The sequence below is a fragment of the Hemiscyllium ocellatum genome, chromosome 28 (genome assembly GCF_020745735.1).
Source record: "Hemiscyllium ocellatum isolate sHemOce1 chromosome 28, sHemOce1.pat.X.cur, whole genome shotgun sequence".
In the NCBI taxonomy this organism is placed as follows: Eukaryota; Metazoa; Chordata; class Chondrichthyes; order Orectolobiformes; family Hemiscylliidae; genus Hemiscyllium; species Hemiscyllium ocellatum.
Window position 1 is genome coordinate 2916641 of NC_083428.1, and position 26159 is coordinate 2942799.

Genomic DNA, 26159 nt, shown 5'->3' on the forward strand with positions numbered 1-26159 from the left:
GATAAAACATTATTATTTAAAAGCTCCCACTGTGCTATTTTGAAGAGCAGAATGTTCCCTGTGGTGTCCTAGCTGATAAGCACATTATTAAAAACAAAAATTATCTGGTCATTATCACATTGTCATCTGTGTAATTTGCTGTGAACAAATTGGTTGCTGTGTTTCCCATATTAAAACAGTGACTGCACTTCAAAAGTACTTATTTGTCTGTAAAGTGTTCTGGGATGCTCTGAAAGGCATTAAGTAAATGCAAGTCTTGTTTTTCTTTATAGCAATCAGACTAGCCTCTCCCTTACAACAGTTATGTCATCCATACCTTCTTCTGCAGTCGAACAAGTTGCTGAACTTTCAACCTCTGTCAGGAACTCAGCTTGGAGACCACTGGATGTGTTATCCGTGGATGTGTTGCATTCTGACCCTTCGTTCTCAACAGCAGCAGGTATGCCTGACTGGCTGGTGTTTTCTTTAGAGAACTGTGCCACTTTTTGCTTATAGTACTTGTACTCGTTGCTTTTTGGGTCAAGCAAAAATCTTTAAAATAGAATTTTTAAAAAAAGTTAGCAAATAAATCTCCCTTTTCTACTTTACCCACTCTGGGCCAGACTTACAGTTAATGACTAAATTGGAATTGAAAGCTTGTCTGAATAATGGTGCCATGAAACTATCATTGATTGCCATATTCACAAAATCTAGTTCAATAATGCCCTTCAGAAAAGGAAACCTTTTGCCCTTACCTTTCAAATTGGCCTACAATTTAATCGCAATAATATGGTTGATTCATAATTACCCTCTGAAATAACCAAGCAGGCTGCATGGTTCAAAGTCAATTAGACATGAGCAACCAATGCTGGCTTTACCAGCAGTGCTCACATTCCACAAAATAAAGAAAACAAAATGGTTTGGTTAAGTTATCCTTTCTAGATGTGAGATTCTCTTGGCTCAGAGAGTTTTAAATAATTGAATTTTCTATCCAAGATAACTGTGGATGCTTGGTTATGTGCTGTACATTCAAGATTAAGATCAATAGACCTTCGACTACCAAGGGATTCAATACATGTAGAGCCAATGTCAAAGTTCAGCTATAATCTGACTGAATTCCAGAAGCAGGCTCATGATGGTTATTCTTGCTTGTTTTGTGTGTTCTTAAATTAAAATAGGAACATTAGAAATAACCAGCAAGGTCAGTATGGAGAAAAACAGTTGATGGATAAAAGATCTGAAACCTCATCAGAACACTAGCATGACTCTGATAAATGTCTGAACCTGAAACATTATGTAATTGTCAGTATGCCAATATACCTTTACGAGCCATGATCATCATATTATCACTGGATCAAGGTTTGATTAGAGGGCAAAAAAATTGCAAGCTCCATCTTCCTTGGGAACAAGCGGAGCAGACTTGATAGCCTAATTCTGATGCTGTATCTTGCATCTTATGGTTTCATTTGAAGCATGAACTGGAACTGTGGTCCTCAGTTGTATTCTAACAGTTTATTGTTAGCCCAGACACTGATGTGCCTGTGAAAGTAACATTTGTAGATATTAATGAGGCGTATTAAACATCTATTGGATTTGTCAAACTATATAACCCACATCTGGTTCCTCATGTTACAAGGAATAATATAAGCATTGCTGCATCATAAACCTATGAAATTCTAATAGGATTAGGCAAGGTAATCGCAGGAAGAATGCCCAGAGAATCCAGAACCATTGGTCATAATATAAGGATATAGAGACTTTTAGGATTAAGATGAGAAGAAACGTCTTCTTGCTGAAAGCAGTGTGTCTGTGGAATTCTCTGCCACCGAAAGTGGTTGAGGCCAAAACATTGAATGTTTTTGAGAAGGAGTTAGATATTTTTCTTTAGGGCTAAAGGGACCAAAGGGTATAGGGAGAAAATGGGAACAAGGTACTGAGTTGGATGATCAGTTGAATGGTGAAGCAAGTCTGAAGGGCTGAATAGCTTTCACTTGCTCCTACTTTTTATGTTGCTATCAGGTAAAGATACCCTGCTGGAGGCAAAACCCAAATCCTAGTTAGCAGCAGTGCAGATATTTGGAAAGTGACTGAAAACAAACTAGGCAACAGTTCCAAACATCAGAGAAATCAGATCAGCAGCAGCATAAAAGCAGCATCAGTTCTGAGATGACAGATAGTTCTGTAAGTCTGTAGATATGGCATTGATCAGCTAGAAAACAGAGCAAATTTATTTTAAATAAAATCAGAGTTCCTTCAGAATGCAAGAAATTTCCAGGAGTCCTTTTCCTTAAAGCATAAAAGGCTGAAGTTACCAAGACAATCAACATCAAATGTTACAGACCCTTACCAATGAGTTCTCTTTCTTTGAAAATAGAACCAAGAGCTTGAAGTTCTGATTTTTAAAAAGTGGCATTGAAAAGACTCCAAAAGTACAGCCACACAACCCCCTTACAAGAAATATCACTTACAAACACTACTAAAATACTTTCTACACTGAGAAGACATTACCTGTTGATTCTTGGCTGATTCCAACATTTGAAATCATTCGAAATCAGTGTAAAGATAAAAGAAAAACCACTTGACATAATCTCTCCACGCATACACAACTTATCACCAGAACCTAAAACTAAAAGCTTACAATTTTCAAACCACAAGTGTGGTTCTTAAAGAGACCAAGGTCAGTGAAGGGAAAAATTTTAGAAAAATAAAAAGGCAATAGAAGCACAACATAGAAAACTAAAAGGAGGGAGATGTAAAACCAGTAAAAGGAACAAACAAAAATTGCACTGCACTCAACTTAGGGAAAAGAAGCAGAAGCCTCCAAAGAGGAATGGAAGGCAAACACTTACTTGTGGACTAAGTATCCAGTGACACCACCATTGAATTTACTCTTCTTCTCCTGGCACTTTTAAGGGATTGAAGATTTTAGGAAGGTTGAACTCATTAGTAGCAGGCCTGCTGGTGGTTAGTCAAACAAACTCTCCGACAGTGGGTACAAGTGAACCATAAGAGCAGAATAGGTCATTTGGTCCATTGGGAATGCTCTGCCATTCAATGAGATCACAGCTGATTTGATAATCCTCAATTCAACTTTCTTGCCTTTTCCTCATAACTCTTGATTCCCCTACTAATTAAAAATCTATTTCTTGAATACAATTAAGAACCCAGCCTTGACAACCCTCCTTGGTAAACAACTCCACTGATTCACTACTCCGAGAAGAAATTCCTCGTCTTTTCAAATGGACGAGCCTCTGGTTCTAGATTCTACCACAAGAAGAAACAATCTTTTCTGACCTAACTTGTCTAGCCACAGAAGAATCTTGTATCTTTCAATAATGTTGCCTCGCATTCTTAAACTTTGGCAGCTACTGGGGACAATTAGATCTATCTTTCTCCTCTTGTTTGCTATCATGCTGGCTTTTTGCTCAGTCTCAATGGCCTCCTTAGCACTCCTTACATAGTATCTCCAGGGATTGCCACACATGACCCATACGTGCCACTGGCAATGGCTGATCTGCCACATATATACCAGGGTACAGCTCATATCATCTTGCATAGATGATGGTCATCCACACAGGCAATGTGACCCTCTCAATGCAATTAACTTTCTCATACGATGGTCTCAATGCTGAACTTCAATGTTTTATAAGGTCAGTGCAGAGGCAGTCCCGATGGAAATACTCGAGAAGGTATACACAACAGTGGTACAGAACCCATGATTCATTGCCATGCAGAACCATGGTGAGGACTATATCTTGTAGACTTTTGTGCTTGATCAGTGCTCTGTAGTTAGTTGCTCCACTCTTGCTTATAGAGTTCAATGGAAGTTGTGTTGGAGTAAGGTCAAGGAGCTAAATGGCCTACTCCTACTCCTAATTGTATGCTAGAGTAATATCCTTTTTAAAACAAGATTTGAAGCATGGATATTTAGTATCATCACTGGCAGTCCCTTAGAGATGAAGATGACTCTCTTCCACTCGCTGGGTGAGTCCATAGGTAGCTATACAGTTCAATGTGGCTTCTGTAGACTCTACTGCACTTGGGGTAGGTGTGGTAGTGCTTTGGCCTGGCTTCTGCTTTTTCTTGACAAAGTCTCAAGGTGTTTGACACCTTCCTGAATGCTCCTCCATGTTGGACGGCCTTTGGCCAGTGATTCCCAGGTGTCTGGAGAAGTGTGGCATCCCTGCAATGAGGTCTTGAGGGTATCACTGAAGTGCTGCCTCTGTTCACGTAGAGTTCACCTGCTGTTTCAGAGCTGGGAGTAGAGCAGCTGCTTGGGGAGTCTCACGTTGTTCATGCAGCCATTGCGCCTAGCCAATCAAGGGTGGTCAGTACCTCAATGCTGTCGATGTTGGTCTGGTCAATGGCGCTGGTGTTGCTGCATTTGTCCTCCCAGCAGGCAGCATTGGTGATTCTGCTCCGACACCCTGAGATGTCTGCTGTAGACAGTCCACGTCTCAGACCAATAAACAAGAGCAGGAACTACCACAGCTCTGTAAAACCATTATTTTGGTGTTGGATTTGATGTTGTCATCTTCAAATACCCTTTTCCTCAGACAAGCAAAGGCTGCGCTAGCTCACTGGAGTTATGGATCTCTTCATTCATAACTGCTTTAGTCAGCAGGACACCCAAGGAATTGAAAGTGGCCAGCGTTCTCTAAGGCCTCCCTGTGGACCTTGATGATCGGCAATGCCAGGTCAGGTTGGTTGAGGATCTTTGTCTTGCAGATGTTCAGGGTGAGATCTATGCTCTCATATGCCTCCCTAAAGGTGCTGATGATGGTCTGGAATTTGTCTTCTGAATTTGCACATGCACAAGCATCATCCACATACTACAGCTCGGTGACAGTGGTTTAAGTTACTTTGACTTTGGCTTGAAGACAGTTGAGATTGAACAATTTCCTGCTGGTTCTGTAGGTTAGCTCCACTCCAGTTATGAACTGGTCAGTGATGAGGTGAAGCTTTGCAGCGAGATAGATCGAGGATAGCTATCACGCAGTGAAAATCATGTCTGTTGTGTCCCTCCATAGCTGGAAGCCGCAGTGTGATTCCTCAGCCACTGGAAGGAGACAGCTGAAGTAGACCATGGCAATGACTTTTCCAATGGTCGACTGCAAGAAGATTCCCCTGTACTTATCACAGTCAGATTTGTTCCCTTTTTTGAAAATGCTCACATCTGGGGCATCTTGGAGCGCTCTTTGGATGCCACCTTCCTTCTGATAAGACAGACAAGGGTTTTGGATGTAGGTTTGCTCGCTGAGTTGAAAGGTTCATTTCTAGATGTTTCGTTACCTTACTAGCTAACATCTTCAGTGAACCTCATGCAAAGCAATGCTGAAAATTCCTGCTTTCTATTTATATATTTGGGTTTCTTTGGGTTGATGATGTCATTTCCTGTGGTGATGTTATTTCTGGTGGTGAAGTCACTTCCTGTTCCTTTTCTCAGGGGGTGGTAGATGGAGTCTAACTCGATGGGTTTGTTGATAGAGTTCCGGTTGGAATGCTGTGCTTCTAGGAATTCTTGTGTGTGTCTTAGTTTGGCTTGTCCTAGGATGGATGTATCGTTCCAGTTGAAGTAGTGTCCATCCTTATCTGTATGTGAGGATACTAGTGAGAGAGAGTCATGTCTTTTTGTGGCTAGTTGGTGTTCATGTATCCTGGTGGCTAGTTTTCTGCCTGTTTGTCCAACGCAGTGTTTGTTACAGTCCTTGCACAGTATTTTGTAAATGACATTAGTATTGCTCATTGTCTGTATAGGGTCTTTCAAGTTCATTAGCTGCTGTTTTAGTGTGTTGGTGGGTTTGTGGGCTACCATGATGCCAAGGGGTCTGAGTAGTCTGGCAGTCATTTCCAAGATGTCTTTGATGTAGGGGAGAGTGGCTAGGGTTTCTGGACATGTTTTGTCTGCCTGTTTGGGTTTATTGCTGAGAAATCGGCAGACTGTGTTCATTGGGTGCCCATTCTGCCCAAAGACATGCACGAGAATTCCTAGAAGCATGGCATTCCAACCAGAACTCTATCAACAAACGCATCGAGTTAGACCCCATCTACCACCCCCTGAGAAAAGGAACAGGAAGTGACTTCACCACCAGAAATAACATCACCACAGGAAATGACATCACCAAAGAAACCCAAATATATAAATAGAAAGCAGGAATTTTCAGCATTGCTTTACATGAGCTACACTGAAGATGTTACCTAGTAAGGTAACGAAACGTCTGGAAATGAACCTTTCAGCTCAGCGAGCAAACCTACATCCAAAACCTCAACCTGAGCTACAAATCTTCTCAAAACTTGCACAGACAAGGGTGCGTAGCTACTGCAGGAGCTCGTTGCCTCCACAATTCAATGCCATTTAGCAGAAAAATCTAAAGAGCTCACTACATTTAACACACCGTCTGGATAGTACTGGTTCCGATGGTTAGTTGGGCTCTAGGTTTGTTAAGACATATTCCAGTACATCCTAGATAGGATTACTGAAAATACAGCTGGTTGCCTTTGTGTTGCTTTTTAAATCATGATCATAATAGCAAAGATGGGACAGCAGAACTAGAACCTTCACCCATTGATGAATATGTAATGACACGACTGACATTGAAAAGCACCATCAGCAGCCAGATGAGATTCTTTGGATTCACTGACTTCCACTCATAGAATTCATCCTGATCCAGGTAAGATTGACAATGCTTACCCAAGGCTGACCCCACAGGATAAAGAAGATCTGTGATGTTTCCTCAGGATTTTTCAGCTTCCTCTCAGCTTTGTGGAACAAGCATCTCTGCTGACAGACTTCCCCTCCATCAGACAAGACACATGGACATCTTTGATTCTCTCAAGCAGGCTCTTTCAGCAAAATCTTGCCTACTGCAGTTCTTCAACCCCAAGAAAGTCACAATTCTTGAAGTGGATGCATTACAAAAAGGCCTGGGTGTGTGCACCCTGTAGAGTGAGAAAACTATTTATTTTTGATTTGAAAACCTTGTCTTCCACACCAGTCAACTATTGCAATATGGAGCATGAGATACTAGTTCTAGTATTTGGCATTATAAAGGTTTCACAGATACTTACTTAGCAAAAAATTCATCATTGAAACAGATTATAGGCCACCAGAAATTGGCTGTAAACCACTAATGAATGCACAACCACATCGGTTTTCAGTTGAAGAGATGCAGGCATTTGATTTTGAAGACAGGGATCAGGTGGATTAAGTCTGCCACATCGAGCAGATTATCCAATATACACACGATCCAAGATATCTTTTTGATCTAGATGATGATGCTCTAGGTTACGAAGTTGAAGACGTTTTCAAGAGTGATTTTGTCCCCAACGGCCAGAGACAGTTGGCAACTGGTGAATATAAGCAACTACAAGAGATGCAAAAGACTACCAGACAGGGTGACTTGACAGTTTTAAAAGAAGTAGCTGAGAAGATTTGTTCATTCTTGTGAAACAGACACAAACTTAGTATATCATGGCAAGATATTTTCAAGGGCAAACAAGTCCTAATATCAAAAGCATTATGCCAAGATATCATGTCCATACAACACCAGGGACACACAGGTATTGAACTCACAGCTGGCACATGAATCTGTGTCCTGGATAGGGATGAAACAGGATATTCAATGCCTCGTGAATGCATGAGAATGAAAATGTACCGACCTGAGCACTGGACAAAGCAGCGACACCCATTCAATATTCCATCCAGTCCTTGAATGAATGCAGTAACAGACCTATTCTCAGTGCATAGGAAGGACTGCAACCTTGTGACTGATCACTCCTCCAAATTTCCCAACTTTTGGTGACTTAGCAACATAACAAGCATGATCTTTGTTGACATAGTGCACGGTGTATTGAAGTAAATAATTTTGAACGACTGACCACAATAAATTGGCAAATTCTTTAAAGACTAAGATGAGAGTGACCCTTATCCCATTATCACCCCATTGTACATGATTAACCAATTTAACAGAATGTATGCTAAATACATCAAGTCTATGATCATTAAACATTGGGCAACAAAACAAGATTTTTGCATTACATTGCAGCATTTTTTTCAGGATGTCCAAGAATGTAGGGAGGCTGTGGAGAAGGTAGCACTGACAGGGAATACTTTCGGACACAGAGATGGGTTCAAGCGTGTATACTTCAACGCAAGGAGTATCAGAAATAAGGTGGGTGAACTTAAGGCGTGGATCGGTACTTGGGACTACGATGTTGTGGCCATCACGGAAACATGGATAGAAGAGGGACAGGAATGGTTGTCGGAGGTTCCTGGTTACAGATGTTTCAGTAAGATTAGAGAGGGTGGTAAAAAAGGAGGGGGTGTGGCATTGCTAATTAGAAATGGTATAATGGCTGCAGAAAGGCAGTTCGAGGGGGATTTGCCTTTGGAGGTAGTATGGGCTGAAGTCAGAAATAGGAAAGGAGCAGTCACCTTGTTGGGTGTTTACTATAGGCCCCCCAATAGCAGCAGAGATGTGGAGAAACAGATTGGGAAACAGATTTTGGAAAGGTGCACAAGCCACAGGATAGTAGTCATGGGCGATTTCAACTTCCCAAATATTGACTGGAAGCTCTTTAGATCAAGTAGATTGGACAGGGCGGTGTTTGTGCAGCGTGTCCAGGAAGCTTTTCTAACTCAGTATGCAGATTGTCCGACCAGAGGGGAGGCCATATTGGATTTGGTACTTGGTAACGAACCGGGACAAGTGATGGGCTTGTTAGTGGGTGAGCATTTTGGTGATGGTGACCACAATTCTGTGACCTTCACCTTGGTTATGGAGAGAGATAGGTGCGTGCAACAGGGTAGGTTTTACAATTGGGGGAAGGGTAAATACGATGCTGCAAGACAGGATCTGAGGATCATAAGTTGGGAGCATAGACTGTCAGGGAAGGATGTCATTGAAATGTGGAACTTTCTCAAGGAACAGATACGACGTGTCCTTGATATGTATGTACCTGTCAGGCAGGAAAGAGATGGTCGTGTGAGGGAACCTTGGTTGACGAGGGAGGTTGAATGTCTAGCAAAGAGGAAGAAGGAGGCTTACATAAGGTTGAGGAAACAAGGTTCAGACAGAACGTTGGAGGGATACAGGATAGCCAAGAGGGAGCTGAAGAAAGGGATTAGGAGAGTTAAGAGAGGGCATGAAAAATCTTTGGCGGGTAGGATCAAGGATAACCCCAAGGCCTTTTATGTGTATGTGAGAAACATGAGAATGACGAGAACGAGGGTAGGTCCGATCAAGGACAGTAGTGGGAGACTGTGTATTGAGTCAGAAGAGATAGGAGAGGTCTTGAATGAGTACTTTTCTTCAGTATTTACAAACGAGAGGGACCGTATTGTTGAAGAGGAGAGTATGAAATGGACTGGTGAGCTAGAGGAGATACTTGTTAGGAAGGAAGATGTGTTGGGCATTTTGAAAAACTTGAGGATAGACAAATCCCCCGGGCCTGACGGGATATATCCTAGGATTATGTGGGAAGCAAGAGATGAAATTGCAGATCTTTTCGTCTTCACTGTCAACGGGGGTGGTACCAGGGGACTGGAGAGTGCCGAATGTTGTGCCCCTGTTCAAAAAAGGGAATAGGGATAACCCTGGGAATTACAGGCCAGTTAGTCTTACTTCAGTGGTAGGCAAAGTAATGGAAAGGGTACTGAGGGATAGGATTTATGAGTATCTGGAAAGACACTGCTTGATTAGGGACAGCCAGCACAGATTTGTGAGGGATAGGTCTTGCCTTACAAACAAGTCTTATTGAATTTTTTGAGGAAGTGACCAAGCATGTAGATGAGGGTAGAGCAGTGGATGTAGTGTACATGGATTTTAGTAAGGCATTTGATAAGGTTCCCCATGGTAGGCTTATGCGGAAAGTCAGGAGGCATGGGATAGTGGGAAATTTGGCCAGTTGGGTAGAGAACTGGTTAACCAGTCGAAGTCAGAGAGTGGTGGTAGATGGTAAATATTCAGCCTGGAGCCCAGTTACAAGTGGAGTTCTGCAGGGATCTGTTCTGGGTTCCCTGCTGTTTGTAAGTTTTATTAATGACTTGAAAGAGGGAGTTGAAGGGTGGGTCAGTAAATTTGCAGACAATACGAAGATTAGTGGAGTTGTGGATAGTGAGGAGGGCTGTTGTCAGCTGCAAAGGGACTTAGATATGATGCAGAGCTGGGCTGAGGAGTGGCAGATGGAGTTCAACCCTGTCAAGTGTGAGGTTGTCCATTTTGGAAGGACAAATAAGAATGCAGAATATAGGGTTAACGGTAGGGTTCTTAGTAAGGTGGAGGAGCAGAGGGATCTTGGGGTCTATGTTCATAGCTCTTTGAAAGTTGCCACTCAGGTGGATAGAGCTTGTAAGAAGGCCTATGGTGTATTAGTGTTCATTAGCAGAGGGATTGAATTCAAGAGTTGTGAGGTGATGTTGCAGCTGTACAGGACCTTGGTAAGGCCACATTTGGAGTAGTCTGTGCAGTTCTGGTCGCCTCACTTTAGGAAAGATGTGGAAGCTTTGGATAGGGTGCAGAGGAGATTTACCAGGATGTTGCCTGGAATGGAGAAGAGGTCATACGAGGATAGGTTGAGAGTGCTAGGCCTTTTCTCAATGGAACGGCGAAGGATGAGGAGTGACTTGATAGAGGTTTATAAGATGATCAGGGGAATAGATACAGTAGACAGTCAGAGACATTTTCCCCGGGTACAACAGAGTGTTACAAGGGGGTATAAATTTAAGGTGAAGGGTGGAAGGTATGGGGGAATGTCAGGGGTAGGTTCTTTACCCAGAGAGTGGTGGGGGTATGGAATGCGCTGCCTGTGGGAGTGGCAGAGTCAGAATCATTGGTGACCTTTAAGCGGCAATTGGATAGGTACATGGATAGGTGCTTAAGCTAGGACAAATGTTCGGCACAACATCGTGGGCCGAAGGGCCTGTTCTGTGCTGTATTGTTCTATGTTCTATTTTTGTGCAATACCAGTTGAGAAGGGAATCACCAACCCAGTACTGTGCTTGGAAGGCAAGTGCACGCAACCTTACTAACAACCAATTGTCTAACTCTTCCGATACAAATTCTTCTTCATAGACTGAGGAGAATGAATGAGATACATGGAGGATGAGTAGGTTGAGAACTGTCAAAACTGCCCTCTGGACAGAATGCATATTCGAAAGACCAATACCTGATACTAGCAAATGTTTTTAAAATATGCAATCAGCCAAGTTCGAACTAAGTTATTACTAATCACGATGCTATATTGCAAAAGAACAAAAGCCTGTTGAGACAAATGAATGACACACTATTCGTGCACAAAGACAGCAAGAAAGAAAACTCCACCAACAATACTGAGTGACAGCAATGAGCAGCAAGACAACCAAGACATCAAACCAATGCAACAGAGAAAATGTATTTCCAGACTGGTATACAACCACAAGATCAGAAGGAGATATAAAACCTCCAAAGCAGAACACCTAATTTTGAAATGCTAGTCTTATGAACTTTATTTTACCCTTTTGTATAAATACTGAATTGACAACAAATGTCTATGTACATCACATATGTGTGTTTGGCATAATTCTTTTATCTTTATGGAAAAAAGATTTTATCTTTTGTCTTGTGTCTCACTGTCAGTACACAGTTAAGAGACGTGCTCATTGTATTATCGTTTATAGCATAGCATATGACGTGAGGGTTTAACGGTCTCTGGCAGCATCTTTCTTGACATTACCTGAAGTACGGCACCTTTATAGAAGTGTGCTTGTCAGTTGTAGTTGAGTAGCTTAATGCTAGCCTGGACACTAATGTGTCTGCGAATATAATACATATTATATTACATATAAGTAACTGGAATAACTATCTGTTGGATCCATTGACACCATATGAGCATTGCCACATCAGGAAAAGATATCCTATTGGAGGCAAATCCATATCAGTTACATTTGTTTTACTCTCCACAGATGCTGCCTCACCTGCTGAGTATTTCCAACAGTTCTTTTATTTTTATTTCAGATTTTTAACACTGTGGAATTTTGCTTTTGGCTTATGTTCTGTAGTTGTCCTTACCCATATTTGAAGTCCTCTTTCTTGTGCTGGATGACTGCTTTCTCTGCTGCTTCACCCTTCTCTGCTACAAACATCGCCAGTTTATCAATAATGGTCTTGACCTGTGAGTCTTCTGGAGGGTGGACACTCTCATCAGCTGTTGATGTTGCATCTTTCTCTGCCATGCTCTGGTCAATGTCGTCGGTTGGTGTTGTCTTCTGTTCATTGCTGTTATCTGGCACTGAAGAAACTGTTTCTGGCTGCTTGCTGGCTTTGGCGTCTGCCAAAGATGAAGCTTAAAAAAACATAACAGTTCAAACCATTTCTGTGGAAGAAGGTGAGCTAACTTGAGGCCACACTGGAATCTCAAAACAGCAAAAAATAAGAGAGCAGAAACTGGAAGAACAACTTTCCAGCTTTCCTTGCAATTGGAGCTAAACTGAAACATAAATTTCACTTCTCAGTTATTCAGCCTTCTGTGACAAAAGCAGCAAGTGCAAAGTGCACTCTCTGGTACTTACTGAAAAAGTGTCCCATAGAGTCAACTGGTGGAGACAGTAGGTACCAGCCAGGCCAACAACTGGGCAGAGGAGTGAAACCTTAATTCATTGTTGTTCATCGTTCCAGAGTCTTGTCTGATCAATGGCATTCTAATAAATTCATTTATAACCTTGTAATTTTGGCACATTTAAAACAATGACTTTTGACAATATATTGAGGGCCAGTTGCCCATGTGGTTTGCATGTATTTCAGAATAATACCAACAGCATGGGATTGGGTTCATATTCTGGAATCAGCCTCCTCACTTTGCCCCGGCAGGGGAAAGCAATGGTAAACAGCCAGTGACAAAAACTGCTAAGAAAATGGCTTGGGATCAGCAATGATACAAGGACCTGCCTTTGGGCAGAGCACATGTGAACGAATAAATGAACAATATATTGTATTCACAAATTTAATTCAAGCTGTGTACCTATTGTAAAATATTACAAACTGGTAGAGATGAATTGGTGTACTTACTTTTTGAAGGCTTGATTGCTGCATCTTTCTTTGATTGTTCATCCACTTTTGACACAAACTTACTGGAACAAGAAACCTGGCTATGTAATGGGGGGAGGTAGATTTGCTCCACTCGGTTCTTCAGCTCATTTATGTATTTGTTTCCAAACAGCTGATTGCTTTCCAGGTTCACGAAATAATCATACTTCGGAGCCACTGAGATCAGCCCAGTCTTGCGCAACAGATTTTTCCTTCTTTCTTCACTGATAAAAGCAAAGATTTGCCCAATGAATACCATTGCTTGCCGGCAAGCTGTAACTGCATGCTCTAGCTCACTGGCAATTTCGTTAGGGGCCTGTGAACTTTGCGACTTAGAGCTCTGCTCATGGTTACTGCTTACTACAAGAAGCGGACCTATACATTCCAGCAGCTTGCTTTGTATCTCTTGCAAAAGAGATTCTTCTTGATGAACAATATCATCCAACTCTAACCTACTTGTAATGACATTCTTCCTTATCAATAGAGATACAAAAGAGTTATCGATCACAGGGTATGTGAGGCCTAAGTGTGCCATTAATGTTGAATCACAGATATCATGATGTTGCTTTGCCAACAAGCATTGGAAAGCTGTTGCTACCTTAGAATAGGTATCTGTATTGGGATCAAACTTCTTTTTTGTGGAATGGTCAACAGCACCACTGTGAAAATCAGCCCATTTTATGATTTGCTGTCCCAGTTCCATTTGACTACCTAGAGCGGACATATTTCCCAATGAATACAAATGAACTGAAGAGTCTGAGGAAACATTTTCGTAAGTGGTCACTGGCATGCTGGACACAGAAGAACCCACTAAACCAGCTGGGGCTGTCCCTAGAAGACCAGGAGCCGTCCCTAGAAGACCAGGGGCTGTCCCCAGAAGACCAGGAGCAGCCCCTAGAAGACCAGGGGCAGCCCCAAGAAGACCAGGAGCTGTACCTAGAAGGCCAGGGGCTCTGCCTAGAAGGCCCGGAGCCCTCCCCAGAAGGCCATGACGCCCTTGAACCTTTGGACGCTTAAGCAAAGGTCCTTTTGTATTTTTAGGAGGCACTTTAGGAAAAGAAGGACCTCTTCTGGAGGCTTCTATGTTTTTACGAAGAGAACTCCGTTGGTTCAAACGAGGGTTATAATCCTCAGCTGCACGGAACCCATCTGTGGATGTAGTGGACTGATAAACAGAAGAATCCATTTGAGAGCAATCCCTGGATGGGTCTCTCCAGGATGTGTGTGAGGGATCATTCTTACTAGCTGCCATACGCCGGGCATTATCAATAACATTACTTAATAACTTGTATAACTCTGCATCTGGTGCCTTAACAGGACTTCTGGATCTGGGGTTTGATCCTTGATCTCTGGTCTCATTACCAGGTGTCCAGGATCTCCTGTGTGTTTCTGAATGTCCCGCTGTATCAGCAGGGTTTTGGGATCTATTGTATACATTTCGACCATCTCTGCCACTGGGACTTTGGGATCGCCTATAAAATTGGTAATCTCTTGAGTCATTAACTGAACTTTGAGACTGCCAATTATTTGGGCTTGTTTGTCTTCTGTATGAGCCTGACCGATCTCTAGACTCAATGGGGCTCACTGATCTTCTGTACATGCCAGATCCTCTCATGGAAGGACTGTCATTGGAATTTACTGATCTTCCAAACAGCCCTGGATCCCCACTGGGTTCAATAGGGCCCCTTAAATTGTTATATTGTGAACGGCGATCATCTCTCTCATGGTGATCCAAGAAATTCTCTCTTGATGAAGATGAATAGGAAGCATCATCATAATATCTTCTATGGTCTTCAGAAGGCATTTCTGCCTGACTGGACATATTCCTCCATCTCTCCGATCTGTGAGATGGAGATTCATAGTCACCATAGGGAAGGCCATCGTATTGTGTATTTTCTTCATAAGATTCCCTGGGATATCGCCTGGGTGCATAGTTGAGCATTTCTTCAATGGCAGAGAGGGGAAGAAAGGAAGAAAAAAAGTGTTTAGCTCTTCTTTTATTAAAATTGAAACAATGTTTTATAAATAGTTGTAATCTATATTTCATGTAAAAGCTAATGTATTAGAGATCACTTGGGCATGCTGATAACGCCACAAAGATCAGAAAGACATGATGGGTTTTTAACCACAAAATGCACCTGACTAACTACTTTTGGGAAATCCAACATAATCCAAGAAATGCAAGTGAGAAAAACAGGAACTATTTGTCCTTTCAACAAGGACATGCATGTCCTTTTCAAGATACTAAACAATGAGAGACTTTCAAATCTTTTGTACATTGGGCTTGACGATGTATGGTGAATGGAGGTATGAAATGCCCTGACAAACTCATTTGCTTGAGTTGAGTTGAGGATATCAGCTGGGAAAAGGCCAATTTTAGACAAAGGTATTCTGGATCATATTAGCCAAGATACCCTGGCCATTTGCAATCCACTCACCCAGCACTAAATTCAGCATTGCAAATTCCAAATTCTCTCCTTTGTAACTCACAAAAGGCAGCATTGTGTAGGGTCAAAGGTGGGTTGCAAGTTCATGTGGCAGCATCTCCAACACACTCATGTGGCTTAATTTATCCTTTGGCTAAAAGATGAATGTGTAGATGACTAAAGGGCTGCCATCTAAACCAGTCCTTGCAGGTCAACCAAGGAAATGATCTTGTGAGATATTCCAAAACTTGTCATTCCCAATGAAGTCTTCGGTCTTCTTGGAGTCTCTGCTGACTCCTTAAGAAAAGTCAGATAATGCTTTCAATTGTGACATACAAGTATAAAGAACTTGCAGAGTAGCCGAAACATAAGAATTCGGAGGAAGTATCCTGTGTACAAGGTACCAATTAAGGAAGAAACAAGATGCATTTCTTTAATGCTTTTCATCACTTTGGCAACACATTCTGATTGGTACCAAGACAAAAATTTGAATATAATTTCTTGCTATTTAAAAGTCACAAATTAATGCTGGTAAATTTGTGTTGATAGCATTGTTCTGTTGTCAATGTTGTCCTTCAAAAAAATATACTGGCGATGTGCAGGTAAAACGTTCAGTGAGGATTTGTGGAGAAGTGAATTTATCCTGCTCAGAGATGACCATGAAAGATGAGTTGTGTTTTGCACACATTATCTGATCATTTCAATAGTACCTTTCATGACTGTAGGATGCCCCATAGGGCTATGGAGTCAATTAAGTATTCTTTAATAAGTTGTCATTGCAATGTGGATAAATGTGGCAGTCAATTTGTGTAAAGCATCAACAGCACACACACACAACCTTGATCTCCTTGAAATTCTATCATCATCATGATATCGACACAAGGACTTCTATTGTTATTGCTGTTTGCATCCTCATTTGTGTGCAATCCCAAGCATTGGTCTCACAATTATAAAGCTCCTTGGTTCGAAACATTTCTAACATCACCCCAAGAAATCCCACTAGCTTCACAGGACACTACTAACTTGGAAGCTGCAAGTCTTTTGAACTAGCAGCTGAACAGCCTTCCTAGATATGGAAAACAGAATAAGAACAGTCAATTTCAGCCTTCCTGTGAAAGAAAGTAGAGGTCTGAAGCAAAGTGCCTGGAACAAGAGCAGGAAATTGACAAAGGAAATTCCTCCAACAACTGCACCTCTGCCACCAGAAATATAATGGCAGCAGGTACATTGGAACACCACCACGTTCAAGCTCCCCTCCAAGCCACATGCCATTCTGACTTGGAGCTAGATTGTTCTCCTTCACTACCGCTGGATTAAAATTCCGAATTTCCCTTCCACCCTTCTGCAGATCAAGATGGCAACTCATCACCACCTTCTCTAAGACAAATGGAATGGGCATTAATACTTGCCCAGCCAGTGATATCCCCAGTCATGAATGAATCAGAAAAAAAATTGTTCAAAGATGTCCAAAAGGAGAACTGTGATCATTTGAGAAAAGGAATGTTGCTTAAGGATAAAGGAAGAATGAATCACCACATCAAATGTACCTCTTAATCTGTTTGAATCAGAAAGGAAAACAACTTCAACTTTAGGAAGTACTAATTAACTTTGGTTCAGCAATAACAGTATGACACTGCATGTCAGGAAGAGGTCACATCCCTTTACCAATACATGGGTATGAAGGAAAGTGTACTACAATGCAGAGGTAACTGTCCAAAAGCTACTGTGTCTGCTGTATCAGCAGTGATGTCTGGAAAGAAGAAGAAATAGAAGCTAGGAGGAGAGGTGGAAGAACGTGTGGTGAAATCCCTGTGGAATTAAAAAAAAAATCAAATGAAACCACTACGGATCCACCTCCTGAGGTTGAAGAGGAGTGCTCTGGGTGAAACTGTTAAAGATCATAAGGATATAACCAGGATCAGAACTGAAAATGAAAAGCAAGTTTTCTGAATTTAAAATAAAAATCTTAAATTCAAGATATTCAAAGCGTCAGGGTCACCTCAAATGTGGGGGTATCTTAGTTCTTTGTAGTTCATTGACAGCAGGCTCCATTCTGTCATCACTTCATCCAAAAACCCTTGTTGAGAGCATCAGAACAGGACACTCAAGTTTGGGCTTGACCTCCCGATGTCAAGCAAAGAGCCAGTGAGGTTTATCCCTTCTATCCCTCACTGTCCCACTTTATATCAACTCACCTGGTAAAGTTAAAGAGCAGTTAGTCAGGTTCTGTGGTGAATGGGTGTACCAGAAAATGCAAGCAGTAGTGAGTATTTGTTTTTTTGCTTTCAGGCAAATACTATTGTCACATTTCTATTCAAGATTTAGTAAGAATAAACCCTTCTAGAAACAGTATAAACAGCCTGAAACATTCTTAAACTGGGAATGGGAGAAAGAAGGAAGAATGGTATCCGAGACACAAATTTCACATTTTCCCCTAGTAATCAAGTATTGAAATTATTTGGTCCATCTCTTTGTTTAGTGATTAGGAACAGCAGGTGGTGGTCAGCCTTAGATTATAGAAGTGAAACACAGGAGGCCATTCAGCTAATCAAATATGTTTTGGCTCCTTCAAAAGGTAATCCAGTTATTATTGAACCTGTTTCCACCATATCAAATTGTGTCTTTAAAATCCTAACCAATCAGTCCACAAAAAAATTTTCCTCATGATAATCCAATTTTTTTTTTGTGAATCACATTAAAGTCTATGGCCTTCAGTTATCAACCCTTCACCATTCATAATTTTAAACACCTCTATCACATCTCCTCTTAACTTTCACTGAACTAAGCAGCTTTATCCTGAAACAATCATTTCTTCCCCTAGATGTAAACAGGGAGAAGGAAACAAAATACAAATTAAAGGCATTCTATCAGAATGCATAGAGCATACAGAACAAGATATTGTGATCAAGGCTGGGAATTGTATGTTCAAGGATATTTGACTCTTAGGAAGGATAGAGGGAAAAAAAGGAAAAGGAGATCGATAGAGCTGTTAATAAAGAATGAGACCAGAGAGAAGGTGAGCACTGCAGATACTAGAGATCAGAGTCGAAGAGTGTGGCGCTGGAAAAGCATCAGAAACGAAGGTGGGCTTATGCCCAAAACATCGATTTGCCTGCTCCTCAGATGCTGCCTGATCAGCTGTGCTTTTCCAGCACCACATTCTTCGACAAAGAATGAGACCAGTTCATGAAACAGCAAGGATGTTAAGAAAGAAAGATCAAGACGCCCAAGTGTCTGAGTGCATCTATGAAACAGCAAGAGTCAGCAAACATTGGGAGTTGATTAAACATCACTTATCAAAGGGTCTGACATTAGGCTTACAGGTCTGTAGTTCCTTCTCTCCCTCCTTTCTTAATAGTGGAGTTACATTTGCCACATCTTTGTCTATGGAAACCATTCCAAATACAAAGTAGTTGTTAGTTTCACTGCCATGTTGCTTATTCCCCATTAGAAATTAAACGGACTCCGCTTGTAATTGATCCATAATTGGTTTTGTTAATCTTTTCCTTTTTAGAACCAATAGATGACTTCACTGTTTATTTTTATGTTTCTCACTCATGTACACTCATTTTAGTTTTCCTATCACAAATTTTTTTCTTGGTCTTCTTTTTGCAGAATTTTAAAATCCTCTCTGGTCTCAGGTTTACTATTTTATTCAGTAACTTTATATGCCTCACTTGTTGATGCGTCACAATCTATGACTTATTTTGTTAGCCACAGTCAGAACACTTTCCTTGCTGGATTTTCATATAGTAAAGGGATATATTTTTCTTGTAAACTGTGCACTAGTTTAATTTTAAATCTTAGCCATTGCTTATCTATACATATTTTTTAATTGAGTTCTTCAATTCACCATAGCCAATTTGCCTGTGTTTGTAGTTTCTGTTTAGATTGAAGACCCTTGTTTCTGATCAAACTATTCATTTAAAACTTAATGCAAAATTATATCATCATAATTTTTTTCTAAAGACTCCTTTACTATGAAAGTATTAAAGAGCACTTTTTCTCATCGTGCAACACTAGATTTCAAATAGTCTAGTTGTTTCCTCAACATGCTGCTCTGGAAAACCATTCATCTCATATACAGTTCAAGAATTCTTCCTCCACAATATTAGTATTAATTGGGTTAACCTAGTTTAAATTAACATTGAAATCCTAAATGGTTGCTGTATTATTATTCTTACACATATATCTAATTCCATGATTCACATCATCATGGCTATTTGATGATTCAATGTTTCTTGCCCCTTTTAGTTTCTTAGTTCCACCCAAACTGATTCTATGGTGAGAAATTGGAAAGTATCCATAGGCACCTAGGTGGACTACAAGTGCAGCAGCATTTAGGAAGGCAAATAGTGTATTAGGATTTATTACAAAAGAATTTCATTGGAGGAGTAAAGCAGTCTTGCTGAACTCTATAAAAACTTGGAACCTATAAAAACTTTGGAATATCATGTATTTTTTGATTTTCTTATCTAAGCAAGGATATAATTATAATAGAGGGAGTGCAATGAAGATTCACCAGACTGATTTCTGGACAGCTGCCTTAAGAGGAGAGACTGAGGAGACTGGGTATATACTCTCTAGAGTTTCACAGAATGAAAGGCAATCTCATCAAAGCACACAGAATTCTTACAGAGCATGACAGGGTATATGCTGAAAGGGTGTTTTTCAGGATGGCTGAGAGGCTCGTTTTGGTCTAGAACTAGGTCAAAAAGACAATACACGAGGAAGGCTAATGAGGATTGAGATAAGGAGGAACTTGGTGCATGTCACTTGGTGGATGGTGAATCTTTGAAATCTCTACCCCAGAGAGCCGAGGAGGCTGAATCTTTCGAGTATGTTCAAAATTGAGATGGATAGATTTCAACATTTTAAAAAAAATAATGACTATGGCTGGAAAATAGCACTAATGTAAATCAGTTATAATGGCAAAGCAGCTGAGTAGCCTATTCCTGCTCCAACCGACATCAATGATTTCATTAAACTGAGATTTGGGATAGCTAACATGTGAATACAATTAAACCCAACAAACAGTTCCCATATGTCCCCACATTATCACATCCACTACCATGAAAACACCTGCTGGCCTTGGGTGTATTTCATTGGATGGATAGCCACAGTCCAGCCATGGTCTCACTGAATGTTAGAACAGGCTCAAGGGGTTGAATGATCTATTCCTGTTCCTATATTCCTACCTGTTGAGATTAAAGCTATAATTATAGATATTCTACTTCCAATTCTAATCAATGTGATACATATATATCAGTGACAGTTTTTTTAAATATGTGATTTTACATAACAAGTATGACACGGAAACAAATAATTCAGCCGCTGATTCATGTCACTTTAAGTTCCATAGCAGCCTTCCCTCGCCTATTCACCATCTCCTATTCTTTTTTTCTCCTGTATATTCACCCAGAGTCCCCTTAAATGCAACATCATCTGCTCATCTGTGGTAGCAAATGTATGTCAGCCTTTGACTACTTGAACTGTAAAAGATATTCACCAGGATAGTTATTTATTCTATTGTTCCAACTTGTTTTGTGCCTAGAAAATCAATTTATAATTGTATAAGCACAGTGGTGAAGAACAGATCAACAGCACTGGCAACACCTATAAGTCTGTCATCTCTACCAGCCTTTAAAAGGCTTACAATTCATACAGTAGACTTAAATGTGAAATTTCTACACACCTCAGATCTGTGCTTTGAGGTTAATCACGGGGCAGGGATTGTAATTCAAAGAGATTAAAATAAGTAATGCATGTCATACAATGGTTCCAAAAGAAATAAACCTGTTAGGAATGTGGTTTACCAATTTGAAGAACAGCTATATGGGACTGGGTATTATTACCAGCAATAGATAGGAGTATGACAGAAACCATTTAACAGAAGAAATTTTTCACGACAGTAGGGATCATGCAGTTGACATTACGTGGATTTTATACATGTAATGTAACTCAACTCTACTGCAGTATAAATTAATAAGATTGCATCAGTAAGACAATTTTTAAACAGAGCCATAGCAAGACTCAAACATGAACAGAAGAAATGACATCTCCCACACACATATGCACAACAAATTTTATCAAGAAGTAGTGACAGAACATTTTCAATATACGCTACAGAATTGTCAGCATGAGAAAAAAAGAGAACATGCCACAGCTGAAAGGTTAATCAATGAAATGCTGATAGTTTTGTGATCCCAGAGTTTTTTGATCTCCATCATTTGTGGCATTTCCTTAATCTATATAAGAGAGTTAGGAATCCTTAAATGTCAGAGCACAGTTGCATTGAGAAGGTTAACTGAGTTTTGGGATTTCAGATACATTCCCAATTTCCCATGCATGGCCCATAATCCCTCATCACTCCAGGTGGGTGTATCAACCCCCTCCCCACAAAGAACCTCATTACCTTTGGGGTTGGTTACACAAAGCATCAGACTTGTCGGCAAAACAATGTCTTATTACTTCGATGTGGAGTTATTAAGCCATTTCCTAACACAGGGACAACGTTTTGTCCCAGTTATCTCTGGCAGGGAGAGACAGCATCGGTGATAGCACTCCAGAATTAACCTGGAGTCTCTAGAAATGTATGCTTAAATTCCATGAGACTTTTGCAAGCATCCCAGGTCAAACAATAAGAGATTAAAATATTGACATTTATGATTATATTATTTGAACTTTTATTTTAATTATAACAAATGGGAAATGCGGAAAACTGAGCACAACTGGATAAAATGCTGGATCAGATTATTTACATGTCATGGTACCAAAGGTAGACAAGCAGGAGGCTGGAAGAACACAGCAAGCCAGGCAGTATCAGGAGGTGAAGAAGTCGACTTCTCCGCCTTCTGATGCTGCTTGGCTTGCTGTGTTCCTCCAGCCTCTTGCTTGTCTAACCTTGTATTCCAGCATCTGCAGTTTTTTTGTGGCTCTAACAATGGTACTAAAGGTGGCAGCCAAGGAAGACGTTGTTTTGGTTGTCATCCTCTGACTGTCTAGATTTTGGAATAGCCCCGCCTGATTACAAGATGACAAATGCAAAATCACATTCAAAACAAAGGTGGGAGGGAGAAAACAAGAATTCACAGACCAGTTAGCCTGACATCAGTAATAACTAAAATGTTGGAGCCTATTATAAAGGATGTGATACTAGGGCAGACAGAAAATATCAACTGGTTTAGACAAGGTCAGTATGGATTTCTGCAAGGAAAATTACGTTTGACAAAACAACTCGAGTTTTTTTTAGGATGCAACTAATAGAACCAATAAGGGAGAACCAATAGAGGTGCTGTACTTGGATTTTTAAAAAACTTTTGTGAAAATGCAATATAAGAGGGTAGTGTGCAAATGTAAAGCACATAGGATTGGCATGGATTAGAATTGTTTAACACACAGAAAACCGAGTAGGAACAAATAGGTCTTTGTTGGAGTGGAAAGCAGTGACTACAATAGGGATCAACGAGGATTGGGTGGGTCGCTGTCTGAGGATAAATGTGTAGGTCATTTAGGATTAAAATGGGGAGAAATTTCTTCAACTGGATGGAACTCTCTCACATTAAGCTGTGAAAGCGAAGTCACTTCATATGCTACGAGAAATAGACTTCTGGACAATAAAGGCATAGCGGGAGAGCCCGGGAGAATGGCGCAGAAGTAGTAGATTGGCTTTGATCATATCATAGAGGATGTGGAGTGGGTCGATGAGCCAAATGGCCTCCTCCTGCCCCTAGTTTCTATGCTGTCGGGTGGCATCAAATCGTGAAATCTCCAGAAATGCATCGGAACCAGAGTCAGCAAGCATTCCCGGGATGACGGATGGGAGTGTTATCGGATCTCCTCGCCCCTTCTTTCCCAAACAAGGGTCTTGTTTACCACCCCATCCCTGTTACTTCCCCCCGGGTGAGGATCAGACCAAGTCTCTAACCCCAGGCACGGTTGCCCCTGGTTACCGCATACAGGGCCCAGACCATCGAACCCACTTTATTCTGATCCGCCGAGAGCGCGGTCTTTCGAGTTTCAGCCTCTGGCCACGTCCCCGGACCCAGCGGATAATCCCCAGTCTGTCCCCGGACCCCATCAACTCCACTCCCTTGCCCCGCTTGAGCCCCACAAACCTGGACAAAACCTCTCCTCCATTGCTGCCGGCGCGTCACTTCCCCTCCCCTCACCGGAAGCATCGTGCGCACATCCACGAAAAACAAAGAATTCCTTCGAACGCTTCGTTCAATTGAAAGAAAACACGACATACCACATCCCCATATCAATGTTTACAATACCATGGAACGACAGATGAGGTTCTGATACAAAAAACAGGTTTGTAGTTTTTCATCCGTGCCGGCCATTGAGATCAAAGGGGCATTGAACTACAACCCCCAGAAGGCTTTGCGCGACGGCACACTGCTTTCTGTCGAGCGGCGGTTATGATGCAATATCCGGAAGTGACGGCATGAGGAATTGAAGCCATGGCGATGGAGGGCGATACAGGTTGGTTTTGGGTTATTGAGGAGTGGGGGATGGCCTCAGCACTGTTCTACCAGAGATACTCACAATTAAGGGAAATGCTCTCAAAAGAACAAACTCACGTTCTATTCCAGGATCACGTATCATTAAAAGAGGGAGCTGGAATAGTTTCCCATGTTTTGGAGTGTTGTGGGTCCTGCTCCACTCATGGGGCTCGGAATCTAGACACCCTGCTGTTTATGGTGGCGTGTGTTCTTCAGTTTTTCCATTGACCGAGGTCTTCAATGTTTATTCACACCTCTCCTTACTATGCGCTATGTTACTGATGGGGAACTACTATCTGGTGGTGTGGTGGCACTTATTATTTGAGTTGTTAACCTATCGTTAACTTAAAAACATTCTTGAGGCATCTGATTTTCACTTGTAATTTTGTTCATGTTTTAGGAGATATCAATTTATTTCATCTTTTTAAAAGAAAGTCACTTTTGATCTGTAAGCACTTTGCTTTTGTATCTCCAAGTACACCCACATTCTGCTCTGTCTTAGGTACTTGGAAAATGTATTCATTGTTGTGGTTCTGTTCGCCGAGCTGAGAGTTTTTCTTGCAAACGTTTCATCCCCTTTCTAGGTGACATCTTCAGTGCTTGGGAGCCTCCTGTGAAGCGCTTCTGTGCTGATTCCTCCGGCATTTATACTGGTTTGAATCTGCCACTTCCGATTGTCAGTAGCTGTCCGCTGCAGTGGCCGGTATATAGGGTCTATGTCGATGTGTCTGTTGATCGAATTCGTGGATGAGTGCCATGCTTCTAGGAATTCCCTGGCTGTTCTCTGTTTGGCCTGTCCTATAATGGTGGTGTTGTCCCAATCAAATTCATGTTGTTTGTCATCTGAGTGTATGGCTACTAGGGATAGCTGGTCGTGTCATTTCTTGGCCAGTTGGTGTTCATGGATGCGGGTGGTTAGCTGTCTTCCTGTTTGTCCTATGTAGTGTTTTGTGCAGTCCTTGAATGGGATTTTTGTAAACCACGTTGGTTTTGCTCATGCTGGGAATCGGGTCCTTTGTCCTGGTGAGTTGTTGTCTGAGAGTGGCTGTTGGTTTGTGTGCCAGAACAGCCAGGGAGTTCCTAGAAGCATGGCACTCATCCACGAATTCGATCAACAGACACATCGACATAGACCCAATATACTGGCCACTGCAGCGGACAGCTACTGACAACCAGAAGCGGCAGATTCAAACCAGTATAAATGCCGGAGGAATCAGCACAGAAGCGCTTCACAGGAGGCTCCCAAGCACTGAAGATGTCACCTAGAAAGGGGACGAAACGTTTGCAAGAAAAACTCCCAGCTCGGCGAACAGAACCACAACAACGAGCACCCGAGCTACAAATCTTCTCACAAACTTTGAAAATGTATTCATTTCTGCATCCTGTTATTCACTGATTTGGATGTCAGTTGCACACGTAATGCATTTTTGGAATACTTTTGTTATTGTTTACATGTTGGCCAGGGTTATGAATACTGCTAATATGACATTTGCTGCAACATGGAATGATACAATGATTCTATTGATGTAAGACTCCAATGAAGAGTTACATGCCTGAAATGTCAGTGGCTGGTCTTTTTAGCTTCTTTCTAATTTTGTTTTGGTGTTTGTCAATGCAGTGGCAAAGGTCAGGGTGTTTTCTAAACTGTGACCACGTGGAAGAGGGATATCAATAATCTGGTAAAAACAATGACTGCAGTTGCTGGAAACCAAATTCTGGATCAGTGGTGCTGAAATCGACGTTTCGGGCAAAAACCCTTCCCGAAACGTTGATTTCGCTGCTTGTTGGATGCTGCCTGAACTGCTGTGCTCTTCCAGCACCACTGATCCAGAATATCAATAATCTGGACAGTTCCAGAGCCTTAAATCTCACTTGACAATGTCTATACATGTTCATAAAAATCCATATGGGTATTTTTATGTTTTTGTTGAGCAGAGAGAGAGAGAGAGAGCAGTATTCAAGACCTTAGTTTTCTCTTTGTTTTAGCTATGCATCGATGACTGTGAAAAGTTAAAAGGTTTACTCATAGATATTTTGTATGTTCTCGTAACTCTCAGAAACCAGTTCGAAATTGACTGTGAATGTCATTATGTGTGAATCACTATCCTTAACAGAGTACTTTTTTCTATCTGCAGGAGTTAATTTTTGGACTGTAATGTCTCAATGTCCTTGTAACCTGCTCCAAT

The 26159-nt window shown here is 41.3% G+C and overlaps 2 protein-coding genes across 2 annotated transcripts in view; one reads left to right on the top strand and one right to left on the bottom strand.

The window, feature by feature from the left end:
- The window catches only part of LOC132829124 (SURP and G-patch domain-containing protein 2-like), a 42576-nt gene extending 18949 nt beyond the window's left edge, over positions 1-23627 (bottom strand). The window contains exons 1-4 of the mRNA XM_060846446.1: positions 23584-23627; positions 13023-14984; positions 12027-12300; positions 317-531 (exon numbers count right to left, since the gene is read on the bottom strand). Coding sequence (XP_060702429.1) covers positions 317-531; positions 12027-12300; positions 13023-14984; positions 23584-23605 — 2473 coding nt within the window. The 5' untranslated portion in view covers positions 23606-23627. The remainder of the gene's footprint in view (positions 1-316; positions 532-12026; positions 12301-13022; positions 14985-23583) is intronic.
- A 277-nt stretch (positions 23628-23904) lies between these two features.
- sugp1 (SURP and G patch domain containing 1) overlaps positions 23905-26159 on the top strand; it is a 29373-nt gene continuing 27118 nt past the window's right edge. The window contains exon 1 of the mRNA XM_060846387.1: positions 23905-23953. Coding sequence (XP_060702370.1) covers positions 23932-23953 — 22 coding nt within the window. The 5' untranslated portion in view covers positions 23905-23931. The remainder of the gene's footprint in view (positions 23954-26159) is intronic.